The sequence below is a fragment of the Sycon ciliatum genome, chromosome 5, assembly GCF_964019385.1.
Source record: "Sycon ciliatum chromosome 5, ocSycCili1.1, whole genome shotgun sequence".
NCBI classification, from domain to species: Eukaryota; Metazoa; Porifera; class Calcarea; order Leucosolenida; family Sycettidae; genus Sycon; species Sycon ciliatum.
Window position 1 is genome coordinate 12,255,774 of NC_088647.1, and position 25,147 is coordinate 12,280,920.

General features: G+C 45.4%; 1 protein-coding gene across 1 annotated transcript in view; it reads left to right on the forward strand.

The window, feature by feature from the left end:
• Positions 1 to 25,147, forward strand: part of LOC135817628 (dynein heavy chain domain-containing protein 1-like) — a 96,262-nt gene that overhangs the window by 616 nt on the left and 70,499 nt on the right. The window contains exons 2-27 of the mRNA XM_065330851.1: positions 1,302 to 1,389; positions 1,860 to 1,943; positions 3,607 to 3,789; positions 4,172 to 4,271; positions 4,607 to 4,683; positions 5,008 to 5,078; positions 5,857 to 5,938; positions 6,162 to 6,311; positions 6,614 to 6,680; positions 7,024 to 7,126; positions 7,727 to 7,837; positions 8,071 to 8,118; positions 9,035 to 9,124; positions 10,198 to 10,287; positions 10,912 to 10,992; positions 11,423 to 11,589; positions 11,982 to 12,169; positions 13,153 to 13,232; positions 13,700 to 13,874; positions 14,322 to 14,540; positions 16,727 to 16,849; positions 17,139 to 17,216; positions 18,485 to 18,589; positions 20,616 to 20,717; positions 21,215 to 21,412; positions 22,097 to 22,267. Coding sequence (XP_065186923.1) covers positions 1,302 to 1,389; positions 1,860 to 1,943; positions 3,607 to 3,789; positions 4,172 to 4,271; positions 4,607 to 4,683; positions 5,008 to 5,078; positions 5,857 to 5,938; positions 6,162 to 6,311; positions 6,614 to 6,680; positions 7,024 to 7,126; positions 7,727 to 7,837; positions 8,071 to 8,118; positions 9,035 to 9,124; positions 10,198 to 10,287; positions 10,912 to 10,992; positions 11,423 to 11,589; positions 11,982 to 12,169; positions 13,153 to 13,232; positions 13,700 to 13,874; positions 14,322 to 14,540; positions 16,727 to 16,849; positions 17,139 to 17,216; positions 18,485 to 18,589; positions 20,616 to 20,717; positions 21,215 to 21,412; positions 22,097 to 22,267 — 3,031 coding nt within the window. The remainder of the gene's footprint in view (positions 1 to 1,301; positions 1,390 to 1,859; positions 1,944 to 3,606; positions 3,790 to 4,171; positions 4,272 to 4,606; positions 4,684 to 5,007; positions 5,079 to 5,856; positions 5,939 to 6,161; positions 6,312 to 6,613; positions 6,681 to 7,023; positions 7,127 to 7,726; positions 7,838 to 8,070; positions 8,119 to 9,034; positions 9,125 to 10,197; positions 10,288 to 10,911; positions 10,993 to 11,422; positions 11,590 to 11,981; positions 12,170 to 13,152; positions 13,233 to 13,699; positions 13,875 to 14,321; positions 14,541 to 16,726; positions 16,850 to 17,138; positions 17,217 to 18,484; positions 18,590 to 20,615; positions 20,718 to 21,214; positions 21,413 to 22,096; positions 22,268 to 25,147) is intronic.

Sequence of the window (25,147 nt, forward strand, 5' to 3'; positions counted from 1 at the left end):
GGGGGGGGGGGGGGGGGCGCTACTAGTGGTAGTGTTGCCAGAGTTGGGACAAGAAATAGATGCCTAGATGTGTTTGAGTCTGTAGCCGGCTCGGGGAACTGGCAAATGGCGATGCCACTCTTGCTGCTGAATATTGTGATTCACAGGGCGTACAATAGTCAAGACACAGCAATGCTCTCAGGAAGTTCACTGTTAGACACGAATCCAAAGTACATAACTGTACATGCATGTGATAGAGGGGTTGAAGCGGTTGTGTGATGCAACAACGGTCCAGTCAATGATGTGCCGACAAACAGAAGTAGAGCAGGAAGTGTAGCGTTGTGAACTTTGCTTTGGCAACACTGTCACTAGCGCTGTCCTCTGTAGTCCACTAGTAGCGCACTGACTCTATACTTGACTATAGCAAATGAGCTACACAAGACCGACTAAGGAGGTGACAGTGAGTCGACTGTCTGTGGTTATCATCAGCTCTGATACATTCTTGCCCAGCCTTTTCATCAGTAGGAGCATGCACGTTCCTGATCAAGTGAGGATGCACACAATGGCACTATAGGCATGCAAACAGTGTGTACTAATTGCAACATACTAGTAATGTCACTTCATGCACACCCAGGCTGCTACATTCAGGCAGCCCAGAGTGACTGGTAGCTAACTTCTGAAATTGTTACCAAGAACACTCCTGTAAGGATGTTGCATACATCTATAGATGGTGCATCATGATGTGTGAGTGAGGGCTTTGATGCCTTTGTCCAGGTTCAAGTGTGAATCGCGTGTGAATCAAACAGGAGATCACAACAGCAGGGGCTGATGTAACAAATGCCATCATGATTGTATACATCATGGCGGCATGATATGTTGCACTTGCCCACTGCAATGTACTACATGTACATGTAGAGAACATGCAAACCAGCGTATAGTACACCCCTATGTTCAGCGGTGTGTGGTTTTGGTACCCATGCCTGCAACTTTCTCGGTGTGAGCTGCTACACTATAATCATTACACTTTCATTCTTCAGCACCTGCAAAGTTGCTAGGCCAGGGGAGTTATGAGAGCTTCAAAGGAACTGCATAAGAATGCAATGCAAGTCACACCTCATCAGTCTAACTTCCGAAGAAAATCTTACCAGTTGCATTGCAAATTGTTTAGCAGTGTACCCCCTCTCAAATTTGCAGTGGGTGCCCCTGTTTGTAATTTCCCCTTGCTTTTGGGCCAACTAGATAAGTAGGCATGATTTGTAGACTAGCTCAGATAACCATTTGAGTAGCCCTTGAGCAAACACTTGCATTGGTGTATTCTGCAGAAGCAAGAACTGGAAATCTTTGTCAGAACTGCTGCAAAAGCTTCCAGAGCACCCAGCCATTTTGGACAAGCTCATCAACTCCAAAGCGGTGAGGAGAGCATGCTTGTGCATGGTTGGGAGTTGTAGATGTTGTATAGAATTAGTCCGGGAGGTCCTCTAGAGCGGCCCGAGCTATTCTGTGCTATTTTCTGCAATGCTGTGATATTGTTGTTGTTGCTGTGTTTATTTTATTTCACTATGTGGTGTTTGTGGAGTTTATTTTAATTCACTATGTGGTGTTTGTGGTGTTTGTGGTGTAATGTACTGCGGACCAGGTGTATGTTATGGCCTGAGCCTGGTTTTGAGGACCATGGCTTAGTGCAGTTGTGGCGAGTGCTATCCAGACCAATGTACACCTATGCGGTGCCGTGTACACATTTTGATTGCTGCATGTACAGGTGCGCCACCTGGCCTTTGGCCCTGCCAGTGTACTTCTGAAGTACGTTGATCCGGGTTTCTCCGTTGCCACACATGTAGTTATGTTTACCTGCTCTGTTGTCTGTGCATGCATCTATGTAGCTGAAGCACTATGTGCCTCGAGCAGTGCGTAATGCTGTTGTTCCTGCATCGGAGCTTCAGCAGCTGGCAGATGTCTTTCCACAAGTAAGTACTTCACCATACTGTGATCATCGTGCCATTGTCTAGAAGTATGATTTATGAGTTCAGTCAGACCTCACATAGCCGCACACATCCGTTTTCCACGAAAATATCTGGATAGGCGAGGGAACCGGATAATCGAACACACATACTGTATGGCATATGCTGTAAGTCGGTAACCAACGATTTTCTTCGGGATGGCGGGGATCCGGATAAAAGAGAACCGGATAAGCGAGGTCTGACTGTACATGTATGCTAGTGGGTGGCAGTGAATGGTCCATCGGAAGTTTAGTCTTTGATTTTTGAATATTTTACACTGATCAGAACGCCGGCTTCTTACCATGTCAAATCTGTAGTCCGGTGGCCAATTTGTTCTGTTATCTTTGCTAGACTGGCAAGTATGGAGCCACACTGTTCATGTAGTGAAGCATGATGCTTACGTTCGTGTGATGGACTCATACCATAGCTGTAGCAGGTAGAGAGGCAAGTGCAAATTTGAGAAATTGAGCAAATTCAAATGCAAGATACAACGGACAATTGAATGCGAGTGAAGTGAAAATGCCAAATCTTACTGGGACTCAAACCAAGAGACATCGCTTTTCATGAGTGACATTCGGTACAAGTTAATTTGAACCTTCTCCCAAGCCTTTTCAACGAACAGCAGCATTAACATCAGCAGGAACTGTCCTGATTGTGATCTTTGAAGGCCTAACTGTCTGGACACAAACGAGAGAGCTTGGAAGCTCAGGGGCCTACGGTATGCTTTTTTGCCTAGCTCATCATGCATGTTATTGAACTGATGGAAATGTTTTTTTTTCTATTGATTGGTTACATCATTGTATTGCAAAAACGTTTCAATCAGTTTGAATATGAGTTAGGCAAAAGTAATTGCAGAATTTACATGCATGATGAGCTAGGCAAAAAAGCATAGCTTAGGGCCCTGAGCGAAAGAAATAAACGTTCTCTTTGCATTTGAGGGTATTACGACACCGTCTACCACCTTGATGACCATGGCAACTAAAGCATAGGGATGTTATAAATTTTTCATTTCTCCTATTTTTTTAGACATAACCTGGGATTCGAACCCGCACTATTGCCCCGCATGCATTCCCACGATACACTTCGCATACATACTCATTCTTCCAAGTTGCTTCACGTTATGATCTTGCATTTGAAAGCCCTATTTGAATATTGTGGCCAGCTGTCTTTGATGGTACGGTACGGGACAGGTACGGGATAGCGCCAGGCATGCCGACGACACAAACACACAAACACGGAATTAAAGCTGTGTGGACCCTGGCTAGCGCCAGACGTTACTGAAGCAACGTCTTCTGCATAGCTACGGGAATAATGGTCTCTTTCCTGCCACAAAACTCTGTCAATACAGAATGACCAAATTGTCTGGCCTGGTCCATCGTCAGGGTGAAACAATTATAATTATGTAGGTAATGTGCAGGTGGCTGCAATTGAGTTTGCGAATCCCGAGTGTAACAATTTGTTGATAGCCAGTACATAGTTGTATAATGGTATGACCAAGAGTACATAACATCTATGTACCGGTGCAGTCTTGGTATGATGATATAGCCTCATTCGAGCGCAGTGTTTGCTTGAAATCTATCTCATCATTCTGTACACATGACGTTCTACATGTATCGTCTTGTTTATTCAGCTGGTGTCACCGACAGACGCTCATGTTGGTGAGCCTGTTATTGGAGCGGCACCACAGTCAAGTCGTGATGCTGTTCATCATCCCCAAACATCATCACCAGTCCACATTTCACAACTTGGTGAGCAGCAACGGCAGGACATCTGTCACCAAAGGGCAAGTGATGCGTTTGAGAAAGATATGAAGGTAATTTATGTGCTGTTGTAAGTGTTGTTGCTGCTGTCGGCGGTGGCGGTGTTGTTGTCGGTGCTGCTGTCGGCGGTGGCGGTGTTGTTGCCGGTGCTGTTGCCGGTGCTGCTCAACACAAAGTTTGTATAAGAATCAGCAGAATGTGTTGCTGTTGCTACTGTTTTCCTGTGGCGGTTTCTTCTGCTGCCACCGCTGCCGTCGTTGTTGTAGCTGTTAATGTTGTTGCTGCCTGGGGATGATTCTATGTTTTCATTGGCCATGGCTATAGTATTTGGATGTGCACGTGACTGCACATAAGTGGTCCCAACCACTGTAGGATTTACTTTAGAACCGTTACCCACTTTCTCTGCATTACTATATCGGTGTCTTATCCTCACAGCAAGTAGAGAAGCTGAGGAAAGTGACGTCCAGAGCCCCGGTTCTGACCTGGAAGGATTTTCAACAAACAATGCCAGTTGTTGTGCAAGAAAATGCCACAGGTGAGTGTGATGGCCTTTTTCTTTCTCTTTTTTTTTTTACTAATTAGGCAACAATTCCGACCACCCATGATTTCCGCGCCATTGCATAAACAGAGTGAAGTAAGGTTTCATGTGGACCTTCCCCATCCCAGTGTATCTTCAATGTTGTTGTATTGTACTGCTCAGCTGATCTCCTGGCAGATGTATATGGCACAAGCAGAGCACACATTCCAGCCTTGGGTCTGGCTGCCCCTTACTCAGTGCTGAATGGAGATTCGCTAGTTTAATAGTAGTTTTGCTTTGACTGTGTCTGATCATTAAGCTACATTGTACTCTTGTTGTTGGCTGTACTGTAGTTGGTATGAGTACTGCTCGGCAAGAAGAAGTTTTGGAACAATTTAGGGCGCATGCAGCAGAGAGGCTAGAACAGAAGGTAATGTGGTGCATTGGCATTCTTTTCCTTGGCATACGATATTTCTGTTCAATGTATTTCTTTGATGTTGTTGAGCTGATACAGTCCTAGACTGTACTCTAAGATGGTTTCAATGTCACATTGCTACTTGCAAGACAGTGATTACATGCCGGACATTCAGCTTAGTAGTGTACATTTTTTTTACAATGTGTCGTGTTGGGTGATGACATATGCGACTTTCTTAGCTTGTTGTCTCTCACTCTCTGCCCATTTGTTTCCTTCTCCTACTCTTTTAGTATCCCTAATTGCACATATCTCCATTTTTCTTCTTTCTTTACCTCTCAGCGGACAGAGAATACTGGTCCAGCTTCTGTAAGAAGTGAAGCGGAGGAAATGGAAGAGATCCTTCACTTAATGTGAGTTACTGTAGAAGGTAGTTAGGGATTTCCCTCCACACATGAATAGATTGATGACTATTATTCATGCCACAGTCACTGTTTAAAAACAGAGTAAGCTGCTGCTGTTGGTGGGTGTGTGGGTGTGTTTTTTATTGTCTTATTCTATGTGTCTGGCTAACTCATTCTATCCCCCCCCCCCCCCCGTTATCATGCTACCCATTCAATATCCCACAAGTGGATAGGCTACTCGCCTCTGGATCATCCATCAAATAAACATAATCAAATCAGATCTGTTAATTGCATGCATTACTTTCTTCACAGGGTCTTTCACATTGAGCACTCTTTGCAGCTTGGGGATCAACGGATTTGTATTACTTTCTGGTAGGGGTGAAAGTTGGCAATGAGATCCCGAGTTCGAGTACTCTGATTTTCTCCGATCGAATATTCGAGTATTCGAGTATTCTTCACCTCGTAAAAAGTGCACACTAAGGGCCTTAAAATCACATGATACGACCCTGATTGAATAGAGTAGCAGTCATTTTTCTCGGGTATATTGGTTGGTGGGTCATTTGGGCTCTCTCTAATCGTGGTCAAATGTTCACCACACAGTCTGCACATCAATATCTGCCGACTGCTGCCCTGAAACTGTAGATTTCTATGGTAAATGAATGTACCATGTATGAACGAGTACTCTGATTTATTCCGAGTACGATTATTTTTGAAAAAACCGAGCGAGTACTCGAGTATTCGGTATAATTGTTTCACCCCTACTTTCTGGATATTTGTTGTATTGCAGGTCCATGCCAGCAGTTAAAGTTCCAACTTCAAACAAAGTAGCCGGCGAAAGCAGACCACCGCCCAAACCGGTGAAAAAGCAGGTGAGTGCTGCTTCATTGTCCGAATCTGCAGGTTCAAAGGCTATGTAAGTTATTGAACAGTGGACACGTACATGTACATTATGTGTAATCTCTTTGAATAGAAATACAGGAAGCTTTAGCTCCACATAGGAGAACCTAACTTTTGTTTACCAAACCGTTGAAGTAGCCACTTCTAAGTTCAGATGAACCATCTGAGTCTTATTTCTGGTTTACATGTACACAGGCAAAGGAAGCACCACCAATGACGGGAATGGAACTGGCCAGGGACTTTCTCAGTGGAAAACTGGACAACTCTGTGAAGCTAGCATACTTGCGACTCACGCCGTCACACCTCTATCGTCCATACGACTTGCATGTTGTGCAGCAGGAGAAGGTGGGATTCTGAGTGCCTAATGTTGATGAATGGTTTTGGCTTTTTTGAATGTACGTAAAGATGTAGACCATTGTAAGTAACTTGGCTGTGTGTCTACTATCTGTGAAGTACTCGGAGTAACCTGAAGCGAGGTTGGAAGTGATGTTCAGTTATGCTGTATATAAGCGATAGTACGTGTATATTTGGCAGTTTACTTATAAGGCCTGTGAGACGGGCACGCAGAGAAAAGTAACGGACCAAGTACTTGCCTGAGGATGTGTGTGTGTGTGTGTGTATATGTATGGGTGCGCATGTGAATACAGGCTGGTGACGATTTCTATATCATGTCCAGGTATTCCATTGTGTACTGCAGCTCTCTAGGAAAGAGTGGTAAGGCACTGGTTGCGCACGTATGTATGCATGCATGCATGCATGCATGCCTGTGAACATGGCATGGCAGGAGTTGGGTTGATCTCACGCCAACACATAAGACATTGTGGACTCATGGCTTACATCAATGTTTTCCACTCGTTTGTACACGTTGTACTCTTGTGCACTCGTTTGAACACTTTGTACTCTTGTGCACTCGTTTGTACACTAGTTTATACACTCGTTACTTTTTTTGTGCCGGAAATATTCAGTAGAACAACATCTTTCTGTGGTAGAAGTGGTGATGTATACATGTATGCTGAGTCACACAAATACTCTCGGTGCTGATTTTCTTCTTTCACAGACACAGACACATTGAAGGATTGGTACTGGGAAGCAATGATGTTTGAAGTTGCAACGGCACTTCCATTCTTCAAACAGTTTCTCGTGCGCAAGATGTTTGCCAGGTAGGGGAAATACTGCTTGTACAATATAGATGCTGGGTGTTGAATCCACGGACAGTACTAACAGCATAGGAACGGCAATGCTGACCTCTGGTTGTGATGACTTCATGGAAATCATTATTCGGTGTACAGTCAACTTCGCTAATAACGACTGCGGATATAGCGACAATTCGCGAATAACGACAGCATTTTCATGCCCAGAGCAAAGTCCCTTCCAACTGTAATACATAATGAGACTTCGGGTATAACGACACTTCGCGCATAAGGACACTTTTTTGATGCCCCGCTGAGTGTCGTTATAAGCGAAGTTGACTGTACTAGATATAGATACACTGTGCATGATGCTTTGCTTCCTGAACCTATTCAGTACTGGGGCAAGACATTCAGACCCTAGATCTCCATTGTTGGTTTTAGTGATATAAGTCAGGCCTGTTCTTCCCTTACTGGGTTGCGGACTGGCATTACATGACACTGCCCACTGATTTCTAAACTGCAGTGCTTGTGGCAGTTTTGATGCCAGCACAAATTGTTGGGCTAGCCTGCATTGAAAAGGGACTCTGAAAAGTAATCTCTCACTGCGTGTACATGATGTGCTCTCTCCAGGTGGAGACTTACCTACCGACAAGGTGTATTCCAGCGGCGTTGCAAAGCATTCCAAGACCTTGCTCTGCAATCATCTCCTACTCTTCTTGGTGTTTTGCAAGGAATTACAAGGTATTTCTCATTTGGAAGTCTGTTTCTGCTGCTGTGTGTGTTTGCTCCACTGTTCTACTGGCATTTGCAGACTGGGTAGTGTGGGTAGTGTGGATAGTGTGATGATGGTGTGATGATGGTGTGGATAGTGTGGGTATCTGTATAGTTAATACATTGAGTGTGGCCAGTTGTGTCTACTTCAACGTACGTAGTTGTGTAAACCTTTTGGAGCTGTATGCGTTGGTCTTGTCCAGGAAGATACTTGGTCTTGAGAAGGTGGATTCCATCGCTAAACATCCGCAGTGAGTACACCTGTATGCTTGTCACGGTTCTGAGTGGAATAGTGTTATTTGAAATGCACTGCACCACACTATGGGCCACCAGCTGCTTTTAACAATACCCCTGCATCAATAGTGCTGCTAGCAATTGACTGCTACGGACAAAGGCAGTGAATGGTGTGTGTGTGTGTGTGTGTGTGTGTGTGTGTGTGTGTGTGTGTGTGTGTGTGTGTGTGTGTGTGTGTGCATGCGCGCACCTGACCACCCGCATGCACCTTGTAATCAAGCATTAGGCCACCCTTTCTTTTTTCGTTGTTTAACGTCCGCGCCCGCGTACCTTTTTGCCTCCGACCGGAAAAAAACACAAGAAAGTAGTAGTACCAATAATATGCGAAGTTGTAAATACATGATTGTGTAGTTTCACAGTGTGCCGATCATGACCTTAAACTTATAATCTTGCCTCCCGGGCATGCCTTTGTCTTGTGTTCTTTTTCTTTTTTTGTTGGCTTTTAAATATCGTACGGTGTGTGTCCTAGTAAAAATCCAGATGTAATGAATTCATGACATGCTAACTCCATGCTATGTACCTGTTTTGTTGGATTCATCAGGCATGTGCTCCAATGTACCATCAAAGAGTGTTGTTCTATGCCTGCAAGTGCCGTTAGACCCAGAAATATTGTATATATCACATGCTTTACTGGTCAAAATGTTTGATTGGGGTTTCCAGTTTTTGGAATGGGCTTTTTTTTTCGCCCTCCCGCGTACCTTTTCGCGAAAAAAAGGACGTTAAACAATGAATTAACAAAGGGTGGCCTTAGTTTGAAAATCAGATCATCTTCTCATTACATGCATTCTACTCTACCGGGGTGCAATGATAATACAGTACTTGCTCAGTATCCACGGTAACCATCGTATGTCTGTGCTCTGATGTGTCACACAGAGAGGATTTGCCACTCAATCTAGCTCAAGTCACTCAGCACGCAACTAACAGCATTACAACTGTTTCTTCTACCATGCATGCCTTCTTCAAGTGAGTTAATATTATGCTGTGTTCTAGTGCACTTGCATAGCACAGCACTCATCCTACATGTGCTATCCAATATTCCATTGGTTTGAATGGGTAGGGACTATGGAGGGTGTTGCGTTACTATATATGGATGCACTATGCCAAATATATAGGCACAGGTAGGTGACTGTACAGAGGGCACACAGGGGTCTATCTCAAACGTGCTCGACTGCTTTTGTTGGCTTATACTGATAATCAGAAATGACTTGAACAACAAGAAGGGAAAGTGGTACCGGAGGTTCTCCGTGCCCCCCCCCCCTTCCCTTCTCAATTGAGCTCTTTAGCATGCCTGTTAGTGTATATGATGCCCAATGTTCTCATCACTCAGTTCTGCAGTCAGTACAATAATCAGGACTCTTTCACCAAGCCCTACCATTGATAATCTTGTAAAAATTAAAAAAATTCACGGTTCGCGTGAGACTCGGCTGGAAGTCCAGTTTTCCGCATCCGTCGTGGGAACGCCACCACCCTCTAGGATCAAAGGCGCAGATGCAGCGCCTAAACGGTGGGAGGTGAGTAGATCAGACCCACCACCAAGTGGTCAAAGCCCGGCATAGTGGGATGGTCTAAGACCCTGCTTGAGAAACAGAGGGTACCAGGTTCAAGTCCTGCTTGGAAGCGGAAGGAATTTTCCAGCCGTGCTGCGACCCACAGTTATTTGGGAACTTGTGGCCTGGCACGAGGGTAACATGGATGCAGCTAATCTTGTAAAGCAACAGTTTAAATTCCAGGTTACAACAGCTTAGCGGTAGTATTCTCGTACAAAGCTCCCATTTTTTATCGCAGTCGGAGCACTCTGATTCAAGTTGATGCTTTGAGCCGCTTTAAAATTGCTGTATCCTTCATTCTTCATTCGCCTTCATTGCAATTGGTTTAGCCAGTAACTCTGAGCTCCGCTGACAAGACACATGTCGAAACAGCTAGCTATCCGGAGGTTGAGTATTTCCCGACAGTAGAAATAGAGATATGTGAGTTGAATATGCATGCGGGAGCTCATACGCTGGTCGGATGTTCTCAATTTGTTGCCTTAATGACAGGGATGGAAGATCACTCCTGGATGCAATGGTCCATGGCCTAAAGAAACGGATTGAGGTGCTGCAGGAGCAAAGAGCTGATCAGCCTTACTTGTACGTGTACATTGTGTTAGCCACGCGTATGTCAATTTGCCCACCTAGTAATACACTTATATTCTATGCTTTGAAGTAAAACCTGTCTTAGTTGACAGCAGCATGGGTAGTGTGGACAGGGTTACTGCTCAACAGCATACTTTGAAGTAACCACTTAAGTTTTGAGACTGTATTCATTGCAGCTTGACTGATGTGTATGCATTGTCTCATGGTAATGCGCATCACTGAAGTTAGTTCAACTTTGCTATTTACAACGTAGGTAGGTTTGAAGGGGTCCAAGTTCTAGACCTGCAGATCAGAGATGACTGCCGCATGACTGCGAGAATGTCTGTGCATGCTCGTAGGTATCATGTCCCCGTACAGGTGACTATAAAACAGAGAGGTTCCAGGCTGTCCAAGAGAGTGCTCAATACCGAGTGGTAGAGCTGGTTCAAACAATAGGAGGACAGAGGAAGTGTTTTTACTAAGCGCACTAAGCGATCATCAGAAAACAGGTGACTATATGATAACTACTGGTGTGCCACTGCATGATAGCTACTGGTATGCCACGTTGCCAGTTCTAAGAGGTAGCAGGTGTGTGTACCAGACGTCCGCCTATTCTCCTTGTCTCCTCTTGTCGTTTAGTTCGTACAAACCCAACGCCGATGTCCGCGAGCTAAAGCAACACTGCCAACTGGAGGTAGATGAAGCAAGAGCAGCTCTTGAGTAAGATAAACTTGTCTTTTCGAGCTGTGTGCAACTGTTCATGACTGTGTTAAATGGCATGCTCTGTCGCTCGACCCCAATTCTTTGATCAGTTCCATAATGAGAAATTGGTGTGCCGTGGGCTTGTCCTGACAATGCTGGATATTCCACATGCAGTTTCCAGTCGGTTTGCTTTACAATCTTCCATGAGCTCCCTGTTACTATCTATTCCCAGGTAGGTATCAGCGCTAGCATGCACATAGGCTGTAAAGGTGCAACAGAAGTGGAAATCTTGATGCTATAGAATGTCTCATAGTAGTCCATACTAGTCATGTGGATGTGTGAAAGTTGTGAGTTGCAAATGACACTCATGTTCCTTGGCTCACTGATTACACACTGATGTGATGGGAACAGCCTATAATTTGCCGTGCTTGTTCTCCTCGTTGTGCAGAAACTTTCAGCGTCTTGTTCACGTCGTTGATCAGATGGTCTTGACCGAACTATTGTCTCAAGGCCGTCGTTTTGCCAGTCTCTATGTGGACACCGTACAGTCTCAATTGACGGCAGCTGAGCATGGCCATGCTTTACTCAAGGCACAATTCCTTGTGTCTGCAACAGGTTAGGAAAGACGGTGTGACCTTGCACAATGTGGAATGCACAATGCCAATGCCGGTGCTCTACCTGCCTTGTTTTTGACTTTAGTCTCGTTCTGGTGAATGTCTCAAATGTTAGAATTGGATTGTAACTGCTTTCATCTGTACATGTGCATGTTTGTTGCTTGTGTTGCCTTCAGTGCATCCATGCACTGCCATCTGTATTGATTTTGCGTATGGTACTACCACGGATATTTTGCTTGTGCTGTAGGTTTTGAAATATTAGTAAGTTACATACTGTCCTATGGAACGTCCAGTTGAGTTTGGTTTGACCCTTTGTGTTTCCGTGTTGCACCATACTTCCCATTATGCACCTCTGCATTGTTTACTGCCGTATCTGTTTCATGTCGTTGTTAGGTGAAGTGAGCCTCTCTCCACCCATGTCGGAGGTGAAGAATACGCTGCTGTCGATATTTAATGCCATGTTGACTTCCCTAACTCATCAAGCATCATCGCAAAATGTCTTCTCTGCGGCTGCATACAGCATTGCTACTGGTGGTGGTGCTGGTGCTGGTGCTGGTCGTGCAAAGAGCGTTGATGTCAAGGTATGGTGCTGGAATATTGCGATTTTTCACGCTCAGAACAGGCAGTGTTCCAAGTGTGATTTCCATACGGTCATTGCAGGATGACCTGTAGTGTATGCGACCTGTCTAGTAATTCGTTGTAACTTTGCAGTACAGTCTGCACCTGTGTCATGCCTGTGTATCAATGTGCACTACTGCTCTCCAGTCAGTCTCCCATAGGAACGTCTGTGCAAACCCATTACTCTATGGCAGGAAGTGGTAGCATCTAGGGAGACAGCACGAAATCACAGCACCCGGCACAATGTGCGTTTTGACCCTGGGTTTGGAAGTTCTATTCAGTACCTGGTCTATGCAACTTGTAATCACAATCACAGCCTTGACATACTGAACCCAAGTATGACCGAGGCAAGCGATGTCATGTGCAAGCGTGTGTATGGTATAAGTCAACCCTGCCCCAGGGGCGACTCGAATGGACAACCCGGTGTCAAACCCCACATTGTACATTACATATGCCTGTAACATCTCCCTAGATGGTACACATCCCTACTCTATACTGTTAGTATGCTCTATGCAGTCTACCATAGCAAGTTTTGTGCCCACCTATTACTCTTTGGTAACTATGGTAACTGCTAGCAATCAGTGTCAACACACATTCTACTGTATGATGAGCTACATGTAGATGACATAGAGAACGGCTGTCTGATGATTGATTGCCTGGGCATGAAACTTCAAGTTCCAAGCGATTCCAATCGGACTATCTTCTCTCTCATTTGCACAGTCCTTTGTGTGTGCGCAGGAGAGCTAGTAAAGTATGGCGTATTGAAAATTCCCTGTCGTATTAGCATGTGCTTCATTGAATACTGGAGAGATACCGTAGGTGTGATAAATACTGTATTGCAGTCAATTTGTAGACGGCATACAAGTAGGTATGATGTATAATTGATAGTGAACCTTAAACACATGTTGACTGTCTGTGTGCTGGATTTTTTATTGAACTGGTGAAGACGTCTAGTAACGATGTCGGCACTACCCACTCACCTTCAGCAAGGAGCAACTCATTGCTGGTGGAGCATCTTGTTAAGGAGTGAGTGAACACAAGTGTTGGTGTTGTTGTTGCATGCAGTGTGAACCATATCAATAGTAGCATGCGTCTTGATGTCTGACTGGACATACTTTGAGTATATCAAAGCTATGCTAGCTCCCAGTCTTATGCCACTATGACATGTAGTTGATGCACCACCCGCATACACGTACACATGCATGTCCTCATAGCGGGTGATCTGAAAGATCTGCCCCTTTAATGATGATGTAATGTACTGGTTCTGTACTTGTTTGGGATGTGAAGGCATTCAGTACTGAGTAGTGCTCATACAATCCATACTGTACTTAAGCATTTAGTTATACATGTACACTTTTTAAAGCCTTGTCCGCCACATCATGTCGATCAGTTAGTATCACTTTGCTAGAACGTTGTGACCAGATTGACTTGATGTGGTTCAAACATCTCTTGAGCACACTGTATAAAACTGTACTGGTTTTTATTTGTTGCAGTTCTTTGTTTGCAAAAGAGAAGCAAAGGCTAGCTGCCATACTGACTGATGCCTCAAGTGAGATCACAACTTTCCTGACTGACCAGAAGTGGTTCAAGCAGGTGTTTGAATCTGCAACACGTTGGAACAGTGACACTTTCGCTGAGCTAATGAGAGGCGATGCGTCACATATCTTGGTAAGTTGATGAGACCTTTTTTTATCCTGTGTGATCATCACATACCTATCCTAACTATGGGCAGTAAGTAGAAGGCAAGTCATTGACCCGTGATGATACTGATCATCATTCATCAGCGTTTGAAAACAAAATGCGTTCTTTGCTGTGGCTCCTGAAGAGCAATATTTTGCTGCGTTCCGATCATGTTTTCACTACAGTGCTCTGACTTCTGAGCACTTTGTTTTAGGCAAAACCTGAACAGAATTACCCCTAAACCTAACCTTAGCCCTAACCCTAACCCTAGTCCTAAACCTAGCCCCAACTCCAGCCCCAACTCCAGCCCTAATCCTGATCGTAACCCTTACCCAGGCTGCCGCTACTACTGTGCCTTATATGTCTCATTTGCTTGCAGGTCAGTGGCTAATGCATGATACCGTGCATTGTGCATTATGTGCGTGCGTTTTGTAGACATTGCTGGGCCAGGTCAAGGAGTGGCTAGCCTATCTGACAGTGTTGCCTGATAGGCTGATGACCGGCAACAATCTTCTGGACGTGGATTGTTCAGCTCTTACCACCAGTGTTCTGCCACAAGTGAAGAGAATGCAAATAGAGATCAGTCACGGCTTGACGGCGGCTATTGGATTCCTGTCGAGTGATTTGGCCTCAAGGCTCGATCAACTGAGTGAGGTAAGGCAGTTCTCTCTCTCTCTCTCTCTCTCTCTCTCTCTCTCTCTCTCTCTCTCTCTTTCTTTCTCTCTTTCTTTCTCTGTCTCTGTCTCTCTCTGTCTCTGTCTCTCTCTGTCTCTGTCTCTCTCTGTCTCTCTCTCTCTCTGTCTCTCTCTGTCTCTCTCTGTCTCTCTCTGTCTCTGTCTCTGTCTGTCTCTCTCTCTCTCTGTCTGTCTCTCTCTCTCTCTCTCTCTCTCTCTCTCTCTCTCTCTCTCTCTCTCTCTCTCTCTCTCTCTCTTTCTCTCTTTCTCTCTATCTCTATCTCTATCTCTATCTCTCTCTCTTTCTCTCTCTCTCTCTCTCTCTCTCTCTCTCTCTCTCTCTCTCTCTCTCTCTCTCTCTCTCTCTCTCTCTCTCTCTCTCTCTCTCTCTCTTTTTTTTTTACTCAACACATGATTACACATTGCATGCACTTACTACTGTGATCCAAGTAGCATCAGTAACGGATACTGGTAACAAAAGAGCACGTGGATGGTGCTGTCCTACTTGAGCATGCAGATGGTGAGAACGGCACACGCACACTCATCTGGCCAGCTGAGGTGAGGCGACGTTCACGATCCGCAACATGCAAATAATGTGCTCTGGGTCTGCTTTCTGCACAAAGAACACTGAGATTCCCCAAAGGGCAGCTTTGCGTAGAGAGCCACACTTTATTTTTACATGCAGCTAGTGCTATCCCCCACCACTTGCGCACTGCCATTCTTCCTTTGAAAAGTAACATCATCGATCATAGGGCAGGTTCGATGCGCTCTCCAAGACGTTTCCTATCATGTTTGCTCATGACAGCACTGAACCTTTGACAGGTGCAGTGCATTACCCACAGTCAAAATGAGCCTGCATTCGTTTGTTCAGCAGAATCTTCGGAGGAGTCCATTCAGGTCCATGGAAAATCATCAAAATTTCGAAGAATAAGTTTCGAACATCCTTTGATTTCCTGCATCGCGGTTGCTAGTTACGGGTCAAAAATCGACATTGGGACAAGAAAAGGCGGTCGCTGGTCGCGTTCAGCAGGTGGTCGCTAGTCACAGTGCATTTTGAATGTGAGACTGTCCGTGCCTGGCAGAGTGGTCTGTAGTACCAGGCTGGTCGCTAGTCACAGTGGTCTTTAGTTACAGGTTTTACCAAGAGTAGATAAACAAGAGTGTGGAACTCCGGATCTCTCCTGCACAATCTGCAGATACCCCCGCCCATGGCGGAATTTTTTGTTGACGTCACCTTTCTTCAGAGAAACGCGCATTTTGCCGCAGAGCAGTGTGAGAGCACGTGCTGGGCACCGACTTTGTAGTGTAAATGCGGCCAAGTGCACGAGGGAAAACTTTCCAAAAGACTCGCCGCGCGTGCGTCGTCGAAAAGATTACGTCAACAAAAAATACCGCCGTGGGCCAACCCATCCTGAGTTGCACACTCTTGTTTATCTACTCTTGGTTTTACTGTCCTTCCAATGTCTGGAATCCATTGGAGAAAAGTTTCACTAAACTGTGTGTACTACTGCTAGTGCAAGCAAGTTGTGCCACTGAGCACAACACAGCTATACTTGTGCTGGCATCCGTTGTAGTGGCTGGTTAGATTTAGATGCCCCCCCCCCCCCACACACACACACATCGCCCGGAAATGTCTTATGCTCTTGCCACTACCACACTTCTTACCGTTTGCAAGCGATTTAAATGGCCAGGGCGTGGAATGTGACCACACTCTGGAGGTTTGCTCCAAGTGATGCGGACTGCGGAGGGAAGCTGATATTGTGACGTTTTACCATGCATATACTGCTGCTAGGTGGAATAGTATGTGGTACTCGCATAAACCAACGCGTATAGCCAATCGGTTTGTAGTCTTGCCTGCGAACCATGAGGTTCCGAGTTCAACCTGCGCTGGTAATAGGGAGTGTGTTGAGTGCTCTCTCAAAAGCGGTGATGCGGGTGAGTACCACTTTACATGCAATGAACTGTGCCGACACCCACGGTGAACTGGGTACTCACTTGCTCGTGTGAGGGTAGCAAGGATGCGGTTTATGGTGTTATAGGGCCTTTACACGCCTGCTTGTTGAGAGCCTTATCTCCTCTCCCCTGACTCACTTGTGACGTCTGCATTTGGTATTTTACTCGCGTAATCTACTTTTTGATGTGGTGTATTTTGTCCTTTACTCTTAGCCCCTACTGGACAAGAGTAGCTATGTGGAAGGCTTTGCCAAGTTTGCTACCGATGTTATACATGCACGGAAGAAGAAGATGGAATTGCAGGCTTCGAAGACTCGTTTTGAGGCATTTCTAGAGGTACACATGATGGTGTACATGTCAAGTTGTATCAAACCATTGTTCAGCTGGAATCCGATAACACTCTCAAGCAGGAATAATACTGTGTATGCTTGTATCAGTTGTGGTCATGCACAATTTGAGAATAGGGAGGGAGCTCTTCCAAGACAGGATTTCAATTTGTCCAGACGTCGGCAGTGCAGCTTGGTTTTGTATGTACAGAATGTTGGGTCAATTTCAGTGCTGTAATGAAACATATTTCCCCTGTGCTATGATATCTTTTTGCATTTTTCTTTTGATACACGTCCAGGCCTATGAGCAAGCGCTGACTGAGGAGATGCTGGCAGCTAATGTGGTGTTGCAGAATGCAGAGAAACTGAATGATGATGTAAGAGCCATGGCTGGCTATCGCCCACATCACCATTTCATTGGCTAGTGCCACGTGATTGTGAATAAATAAAAAATAATAATAATAATATAAAGAGAAATTGAATGATGATGTAAGAGAAATTGAATGATGTCAGATGATGTAAGAGAAACTCAATGATGATGTAAGAGAAACTGAGTGATGATATCAGGCGTTCTAAAAATATTCATGTGCTCAGAATGAGATAATGGTAATCGAGTCAACACAAGTGAAGGAAACTGTATGTGTTACATTGTGTATTTGCAAAGTCTTGTCCACAGAAATGTGTTTGGTATACACATGGTCACAGAATAGTGAGATCACAATGAGGGACAGCCAGTTTTGTTCATTGAGTGACTTATGGGATGGCGTATGGGAGTACTGCGCACATGGTAAATGGCTGAATCACGATACAACAGTGTGCCACTTAACCCTTTAAGAGCCACAGGAAAATTTCAAAATTCTGCATTTTTTCGTGTTCCTTGGATCATAGCTTCAGTTCTACTCACTCAATCCTCACAATCTAGGGCTTCCTGGAACGGTCTCCGCGAGAGGAAGAGAATGAGGTCGATCATGATAGCCAGCACACCGTCTATCCAGCGCTAGATCGCAGCGACAGTACGAAAAATGCCCCAAATGCGTCCAATTGCGTCCCGCTCCAGATAGTTCATTTTACTCGATCGTGGAGTTCCAATTTTTTCGCTGTGTACTCTTGACAATATCAACAGTGAAACCCTTGCAAATTCGAGTAATCCAGTGTGACGAAAAGTCTCAAAATTCTCAATACTAAAGTCGCACTGCGCGCTTTTGAAATTGCCGCGATCGCGGCACAACTTACGAGTGATTTATCTCAGGAACCGTTGCTCGCAGCGCTTTGCGGATTGTTTCTTCCGACAGGTGAGAGTTTTCTCTTCGCCCTGGATATTTCGATCACTGGATTTGAGCAAAATTGGACCGAGTTACGATCTTTTGAAGTTTTGCATTTGAATGCGTCGTTTACGACGCATTCAAGTATGGGGCGGCTCTTAAAGGGTTAATAGAGTCACTTCTGTGTGTGTGTGTGTGTGTGTGTGTGTGTGTGTGTGTGTGTGTGTGTGTGTGTGTGTGTGTGTGTGTGTGTGTGTGTGTGTGTGTGTGTGTGTGTGTCTGTCTGTCTGTGTCTGTGTCTGTGTCTGTGTCTCTGTGCACATGCGTGCTTGAATGTGCATGTGTGCGCATGTGTGCGTACGTGGGTTTATGCATGTATGTAGGTTCAGAATGCCTGGAGATTGTACATGACACATCTCTATGATGCAGAGTCATTTGTGCGGGCGCAAGGTCCAAGAACCGAAAGGAGCCTCTATGTCACAATTTCTGTAAGCACTTCCCACGTCCTAATGATAAGATTTTTAACCCTTTATGTACGGTGTGTACGTGAATCAATCACATATGATAGATTTATGATCGATCCGTAAAACCTTCGTAACTCCATCATTTCTTGTGCGAATGCAACAATCGAAAGGTCCATGTGGTAGCTTTCCAACGCAACAATCGCCGAAGAGCTACGATGTCTGAATCCAGAGTTATCACGTGTCGTATTCTTATCTCTGAAAATTCGAATTTTTGATTGATTTCTTCGCCATTTTAGGGGGAAATCCGTTTTCGCATGCTCTTTGAGCAACTGAGCACATGATAATGACGTAGTCGGCAGAAGTTTGAGTCGCCTCGAAACAGTATGAGCGTTCTGCGATAGAGGAGAGTGGAGTGGTGTTGATGGGAGAATTTGCTCTCGTATCGGGCTTGGAAACGACTTTGCTGTGTTTCCGTGCCTCGTTTATGGCAGCTAGTCGACGGAGCCCGGTGTGCTGGCGTTGCTCTCGCCAAGAGCTTTCCAACGAGCTCAAGATTGTGGAAATGGAGTGAAAAAGGGCTAAAGCATCGACGCTGCTGTGAATGTGCCAGTGGTGTTGCCAGCACCTAGTTATGCTGTGACTAGATATAATGTTGGCAATAGCTTCAACTACATGTACTTCGAAGTACAGTATTGGTGTCACTGATGACAAGATAGGGTTGCAGACTGAGGTCAGCAGGCGTGATGAACTGAACAATTGCAACGATAATCTCATTCATGGCTTCTCATAGTCATGTGGCCCACTGAGACCTCATTTTCACTCCACCAGAACACAAACAGGGCTCCATAGAAATATTGGAGTATACGGTGGCTTGGCTGGGTGACTTGGCTGGGTGACTTGGCTGGGTGACTTGGCTGGGTGACTTAGCTGGGTGACTTGGCTGGGTGACTTAGCTGGGTGACTTGGCTGGGTGACTTAGCTGGGTGACTTGGCTGGGTGACTTGGCTGGGTGACTTGGCTGGGTGACTTGGCTGGGTGACTTGGCTTGTAACGAGACAGCAATAGCAACTGTGATATCATGCACCAATTCAAGTGACTGATACAGCAATGTCCACTGCGTATGCCACAACAACCCTGCTGGATATACCACAACAACCCTGCTGGATATGCCACAACAACCCTGCTGCGTATGCCACAACAACCCTGCTGGATATGCCACAACAACCCTGCTGGATATGCCACAACAACCCTGCTGCGTATGCCACAACAACCCTGCTGGATATGCCACAACAACCCTGCTGGATATACCACAACAACCCTGCTGGATATGCCACAACAACCCTGCTGGATATGCCACAACAACCCCGCTGGATATACCACAACAACCCTGCTGGATATGCCACAACAACCCTGCTGGATATGCCACAACAACCCTGCTGGATAGCATAACATGATGTGATTGCACACCGCTGTGCCAGTACTATGCTTGTGAGGCAGCTTAGTCATACAGGCCTGCACAGGGCACTGCAGGACACAGTGCACTGCAGGACACAGTGCACTGCAGGACACAGTGCACTGCAGGACACAGTGCACTGCAGGACACAGTGCACTGCAGGACACAGTACACTGCAGGACACAGTGCACTGCAGGACACAGTGCACTGCAGGACACAGTGCACTGCAGGACACAGTGCACTGCAGGACACAGTGCACTGCAGGACACAGTGCACTGCAGGACACAGTACACTGCAGGACACAGTGCACTGCAGGACACAGTACACTGCAGGACACAGTGCACTGCAGGACACAGTGCACTGCAGGACACAGCACATGACTGTTACCTCTGTGATAAGCTGTATTAATTAAACACTCTGCTCGTAGATACAACGTTGGTAGTCTCACTGACCAATATGATACATATCTTGACCTTACTTCTAAAATCACATCCTATGAGTGTGCTGTCATATACATGTACAGCATACTGTGTATAGTAACATGTTATGTGCTGTGTTGTAGTGGTTCATATGTCATTGCTCCTGTCTTTTGTGCAGTGTTTGAAAGAGGAGGGACAAGCACTGATCCAAACAGTCAACGCAGGCCAGTTTGTTGACCCAAAGGCACATCATACTCGTGTACAGGCCAATGGTAGAAAGGTGAGGCCATGACTGGACCTACAGTCAACTTCGCTTATAACGACACTCGGCGGGGCATCAAAAAGGTGTCCTTATTCGCGAAGTGTCGTTATACCCGAAGTCTCATCATTATGTATTACAGTGGGATGGGACTTTGCTCTGGGCATGGAAATTCTGTCGTTATTCGCGAATTGTCGTTATATCCGCAGTCGTTATAAGCGAAGTTGACTGTACATGTTTTCCATGACATATCGGCACTCGTTCCTTGCACCAGCTTTATTGCTCATGTCATCAAGGCTAAACTTCATCAAGACATTGGTAGACTTATCATGACTGGTCGGATGCACTCCCTGTAGATGTTAGTCTCTCTCTCCATCCAAGTCAGTTATTCTCTTTCACATGACAATTGCATCAATCCATTTGCACATGTGTTTGTACATGTGTGCGTGTGTGTGTGTGTGTGTGTGTGTTTGTGTATGTGTGCGTGTTTGATTGTGTTTCTTGTAACTGGCACCCAGGTGTATACACAGTTCAAGTCTTGGCAGGATCAGTACAATGACACTGCAAAGTGGATGAAGTCTGTATCCGGCAAACAGCACGATCTCAGTCTTGTGCAGGAAGTGTATGATGCCATCATTGCACGCACTGATCTGTGGCAATTGATAGGAAGATCAACTTGCACAGTGGACGAGTGGAAAGCAACTGAAGTCCGAAATGTAAGTGCTATTCCGAATCTGAAATGCTACAAGTTTGTAGTGTACAGCCTGGCTTACTTATCAAGTGACTGCACAGCCAGTGAGCAGTCCGGAAATTTATCTCTGATCTTCCAAATACAGGCGGAGTCAAACACAGGGTCCACGGCACTCCATTCAGTTTCTTGTGTGTCCGTATGTGTGTATGTGCATGTGCATTTTTCTGTCCGCCGCTTCTCCACTAAGGAGATGAGCCAGGCTCCTACATAGTGCTTAAGGAAGCGGTTCAACGCCACAGAGAATAGGCTCGAGCAAAGATGGCTCCATTAGAGTCTATCGCTTGCCACCAGGCTGGTCACCAGGCTGGTCACAAACGCCCAACAGCTGGCGTTAGGAGCTCTCGCGATACTGAAAGAAATGTTGTCATTTGTAGTTGATGGACGCTCATGCCAGCACTACCATCCATGCTCTGATTGAAATAGGGCGGATTTAAAGTTGTCTGTTGTTTTGAATCGTTGTGTGTCCTATTTACCATGTTGTACAGTAAAGCGAGGGTTCATAAGCTAGCTTGATGTTGTGTGAGGCATTGGGATGTACATTTGCTTTTGTTGTGATAACTGTTTCAGAGAATGCTAACTCAGCTCACCGGAATCGGTGTGCTTGGCTCCGTGGCCTGATCGTGTTGGCTGCTCTGTACTGTGTTTGCAGGTCAATATCCAGGGTATCGGTGACCTGCTGGAGAAGTGGATTAAAGCTTCTACAGTGCTGGAAGATCACTTGCCTGAAGGTGATCCAGTGCTAGCTGAATGGAAGGAGAATATGCAGCACTGGGTGGAGATAATGAACGCTATCCAGGTGGTGTTTGCTCCTTTCTTCAAGGTAATGTTTGATGTCAATAGGAATTTCTGTGAATGCCTACTGGACTCTGAGCTGAAGCAACAGTTTAGAAGACTCTCTCTCTTTCCATTGCGCATCTGGTTAGTTATGAAGCCGGGACCCTGGGTTGGCAGAGGTCTGCAGACCCCACTACTACCGTCACAGTTAATGTTTGCATGCTTCTTCTGCTGCAATTCATGTTTGGCATTTTTCCCTTTTGCCATCACCAGCAATCAGCGACATCGCGCCTGACAAAAGTTTTTCAAATAAAATATTTTCACCCAAACGTCACTGCTGGTGCTGAGCTCGCGCGATCGAGTGTGAAGTTTTTTTTGTGATCTCAATGAAAAAGGATTTTTTTGAACTCACGCTGTACACAACAAGCTCTCTGCACCTGATGATCTGCATGTCTTTTTCGGTGGAGGTGATTTTTGTTGTTGTTATTGCTGTGGCTGGCGACGAGAAGGCTCTCATTTACGCTAGGTATCTCATAGACAGAATGAGCCTGGTTTTTACGCCAAGCTGATGTTTTCAGCAGCAGTCCGCTGTGGAGAAAATTCAAGCAGTCTTAGGGGCCTGAAGTTTTTGCTGCTTCTTACCGGATCGACAGTGGGAAAGAAGGTACGTTTATTTTATTGTAATAAATCAGGTCGCGAGGTCGACACAATTGAGCTGTTCGTTGCACTGTGAATTTTTTTGCTTTAGGGTGGCAGCGTGCAGTACCTTGTGAAATGGAGAGACTTTATCCTCTATGAACTTGGGAGTATGAAGATATCAGATATCAGTGACGATCTATCAGGTGATTTCATTTCATTTTGGGTGAATTTATTGAATGTATTCTTGCATGAATTTGAAAATCTCCCTTTTGTTTGCTGTAGATATTTTGATGGCTCGGGGAATGTTGGGCCCTTTCTCAGATGACGAATGTTTGAGGCTGCTGATGGAGCTTGCACTGCTGTGCAGTGAAAAATAGAAGTGAAATAGTCACAAAAGGCACAATGGAGTTTTACGTGTAATAGTGCTCCACATTATTGTGTCGAGCCCTCTCCGCTGGCAGAAGGAAGTTTTCCTCCTTGAAACGAAATAGTCTATTTCTGACTTTCGAATCAGAAACTGGACAAAGGGGGTTGGGACCGAAGAATTTCCCTGTGAAGTTCTTTCCTCCAGGTTGGGATGCTTGCATGAACGTACATGGACAAGGCCCACGGGCTCACTACCTGGTTACCATCAAGCCTATGATTCGCCGTAGTCCATGTACGTTCCTGCAGTACTCCTCTGGATCTATGACAGGAGGGGATCGTGCTGCCCGGCAGTTTGTCTCTTCCACAGAAAAGGGCATTGATTAATCATGAGCTTACCGCAGAGCACAACGAAAGCATTGTAGCATGAAACTAATTTGTCTGAATACAAATCTGCACAATGGCACAGACGGCTAATGGAGGTAAAGCATAGCATCACCAGCATTGTATTCCTGGAAGCAGTGCAAGTTATAGATTTAGGTATCAATATTTATCTAAGCTTTAGCGAAGTCCGGACGCAGTACATTACTAGTGTGAAAGATAGAAGAAAAGCAATGATATCCGTATATACCCGGAAAGAGAGGTGGGAGTAAGTGAAAGCACTTGTACAAGCTAAACATCTGTGCAACCGGAAAGAGCAGAGAAAAGACTAAAGCAATTACACAGGCCATGCGTGCAAGGTAATTTAGCAGTGAGACCCAAACATTCTTGTAAACCAGAATGCAGCTTCAGCACACATTTTCTATTTCTTCATGTTGCGCTGCTGTTGCCGTTTCCCAACGATATGATGAGGCTCTCCGTTATGCTTCTGCTGGTTTTCCTGTGCAGGTATGTGCTGCCGTAGCTCAGAGAAATCTTTGGCCAGGGTAGCCAAGATGGCATCACCCACATCCTCCTCTCCTTCAGGTTCACTTGTAGGTTTGGCATTCATGCTTGACATCTCCTTCAGTACTGTGTAGGTCTTCTCCTATTGGTTTTTGTCTGCCCATACCATTTGCACTGCTCAGTGATGTCGGCGACAGTCGCCTCCAGCTCACCATTTTCCATTTTTTCTTTACTTTTTGGATACGCTGTGTGTCCTTGAGGTAGCATTTGAGGCTGCCCAGTTCTTCTACCTTTGTTTTGCAAACATTCTTGTCTAGTGCTCAGTGATCGAACCCAGTCAACGTTGAAGCACCCTTGTTATTTCTTTCCGTTTCTTTTTATTCTTGTACACCGCTGCCTGCAACCGTGCATTTTAATAGGTTTGCGAGAATCTCTTTTCACCTGCAGCAACCAGAGTTTGAAAGTACCGACAAAAACTGGAAGCATGCCCAGTTTCCAGACAACTAGCTGCTTCAAAAATTCTTATGTCAGATGAGTGACTGGTTGCGCAGCCGACATTATGGTGACATAATGTGTCCTTGTAGTTCTGTTTATTATTACTTGTATATTTCACTGTTCGCGTCAAACTCGGCTAAAGGCCGAGTTTTCCGCATCCGTAGGAACGCCACCACCCTTCAAGGATCGTGTGTTTTTTTATAGCGGTGTATTTTGGTATTTGCTTTGACCATCAGTCCTTGGCTGATGCTGGTCATACCTTCAACATGTTGACGCGTTTTTCAAGGCATTCAATATACGTAGGCCGCAAGATTCTATCTTCTCATACCGAATACCGATGGCTAGTGCTTCCCCACTAGCTGCGCAAGTGTCACATCTGGCTGCGGCCAACTACCCTTTAATTTGTGTGTTGCCGCTATTGCTGTCTATGTCTCTGTGTGTGCCAGTATATGAGGAACGAGAATTGGTGTTATTGTTGTTGTTGTTGTTCTGGTTGTCATGGGCTGTGGCTGTTGAATGTGGGCTGTTGCTTTTGTTGTTGTAC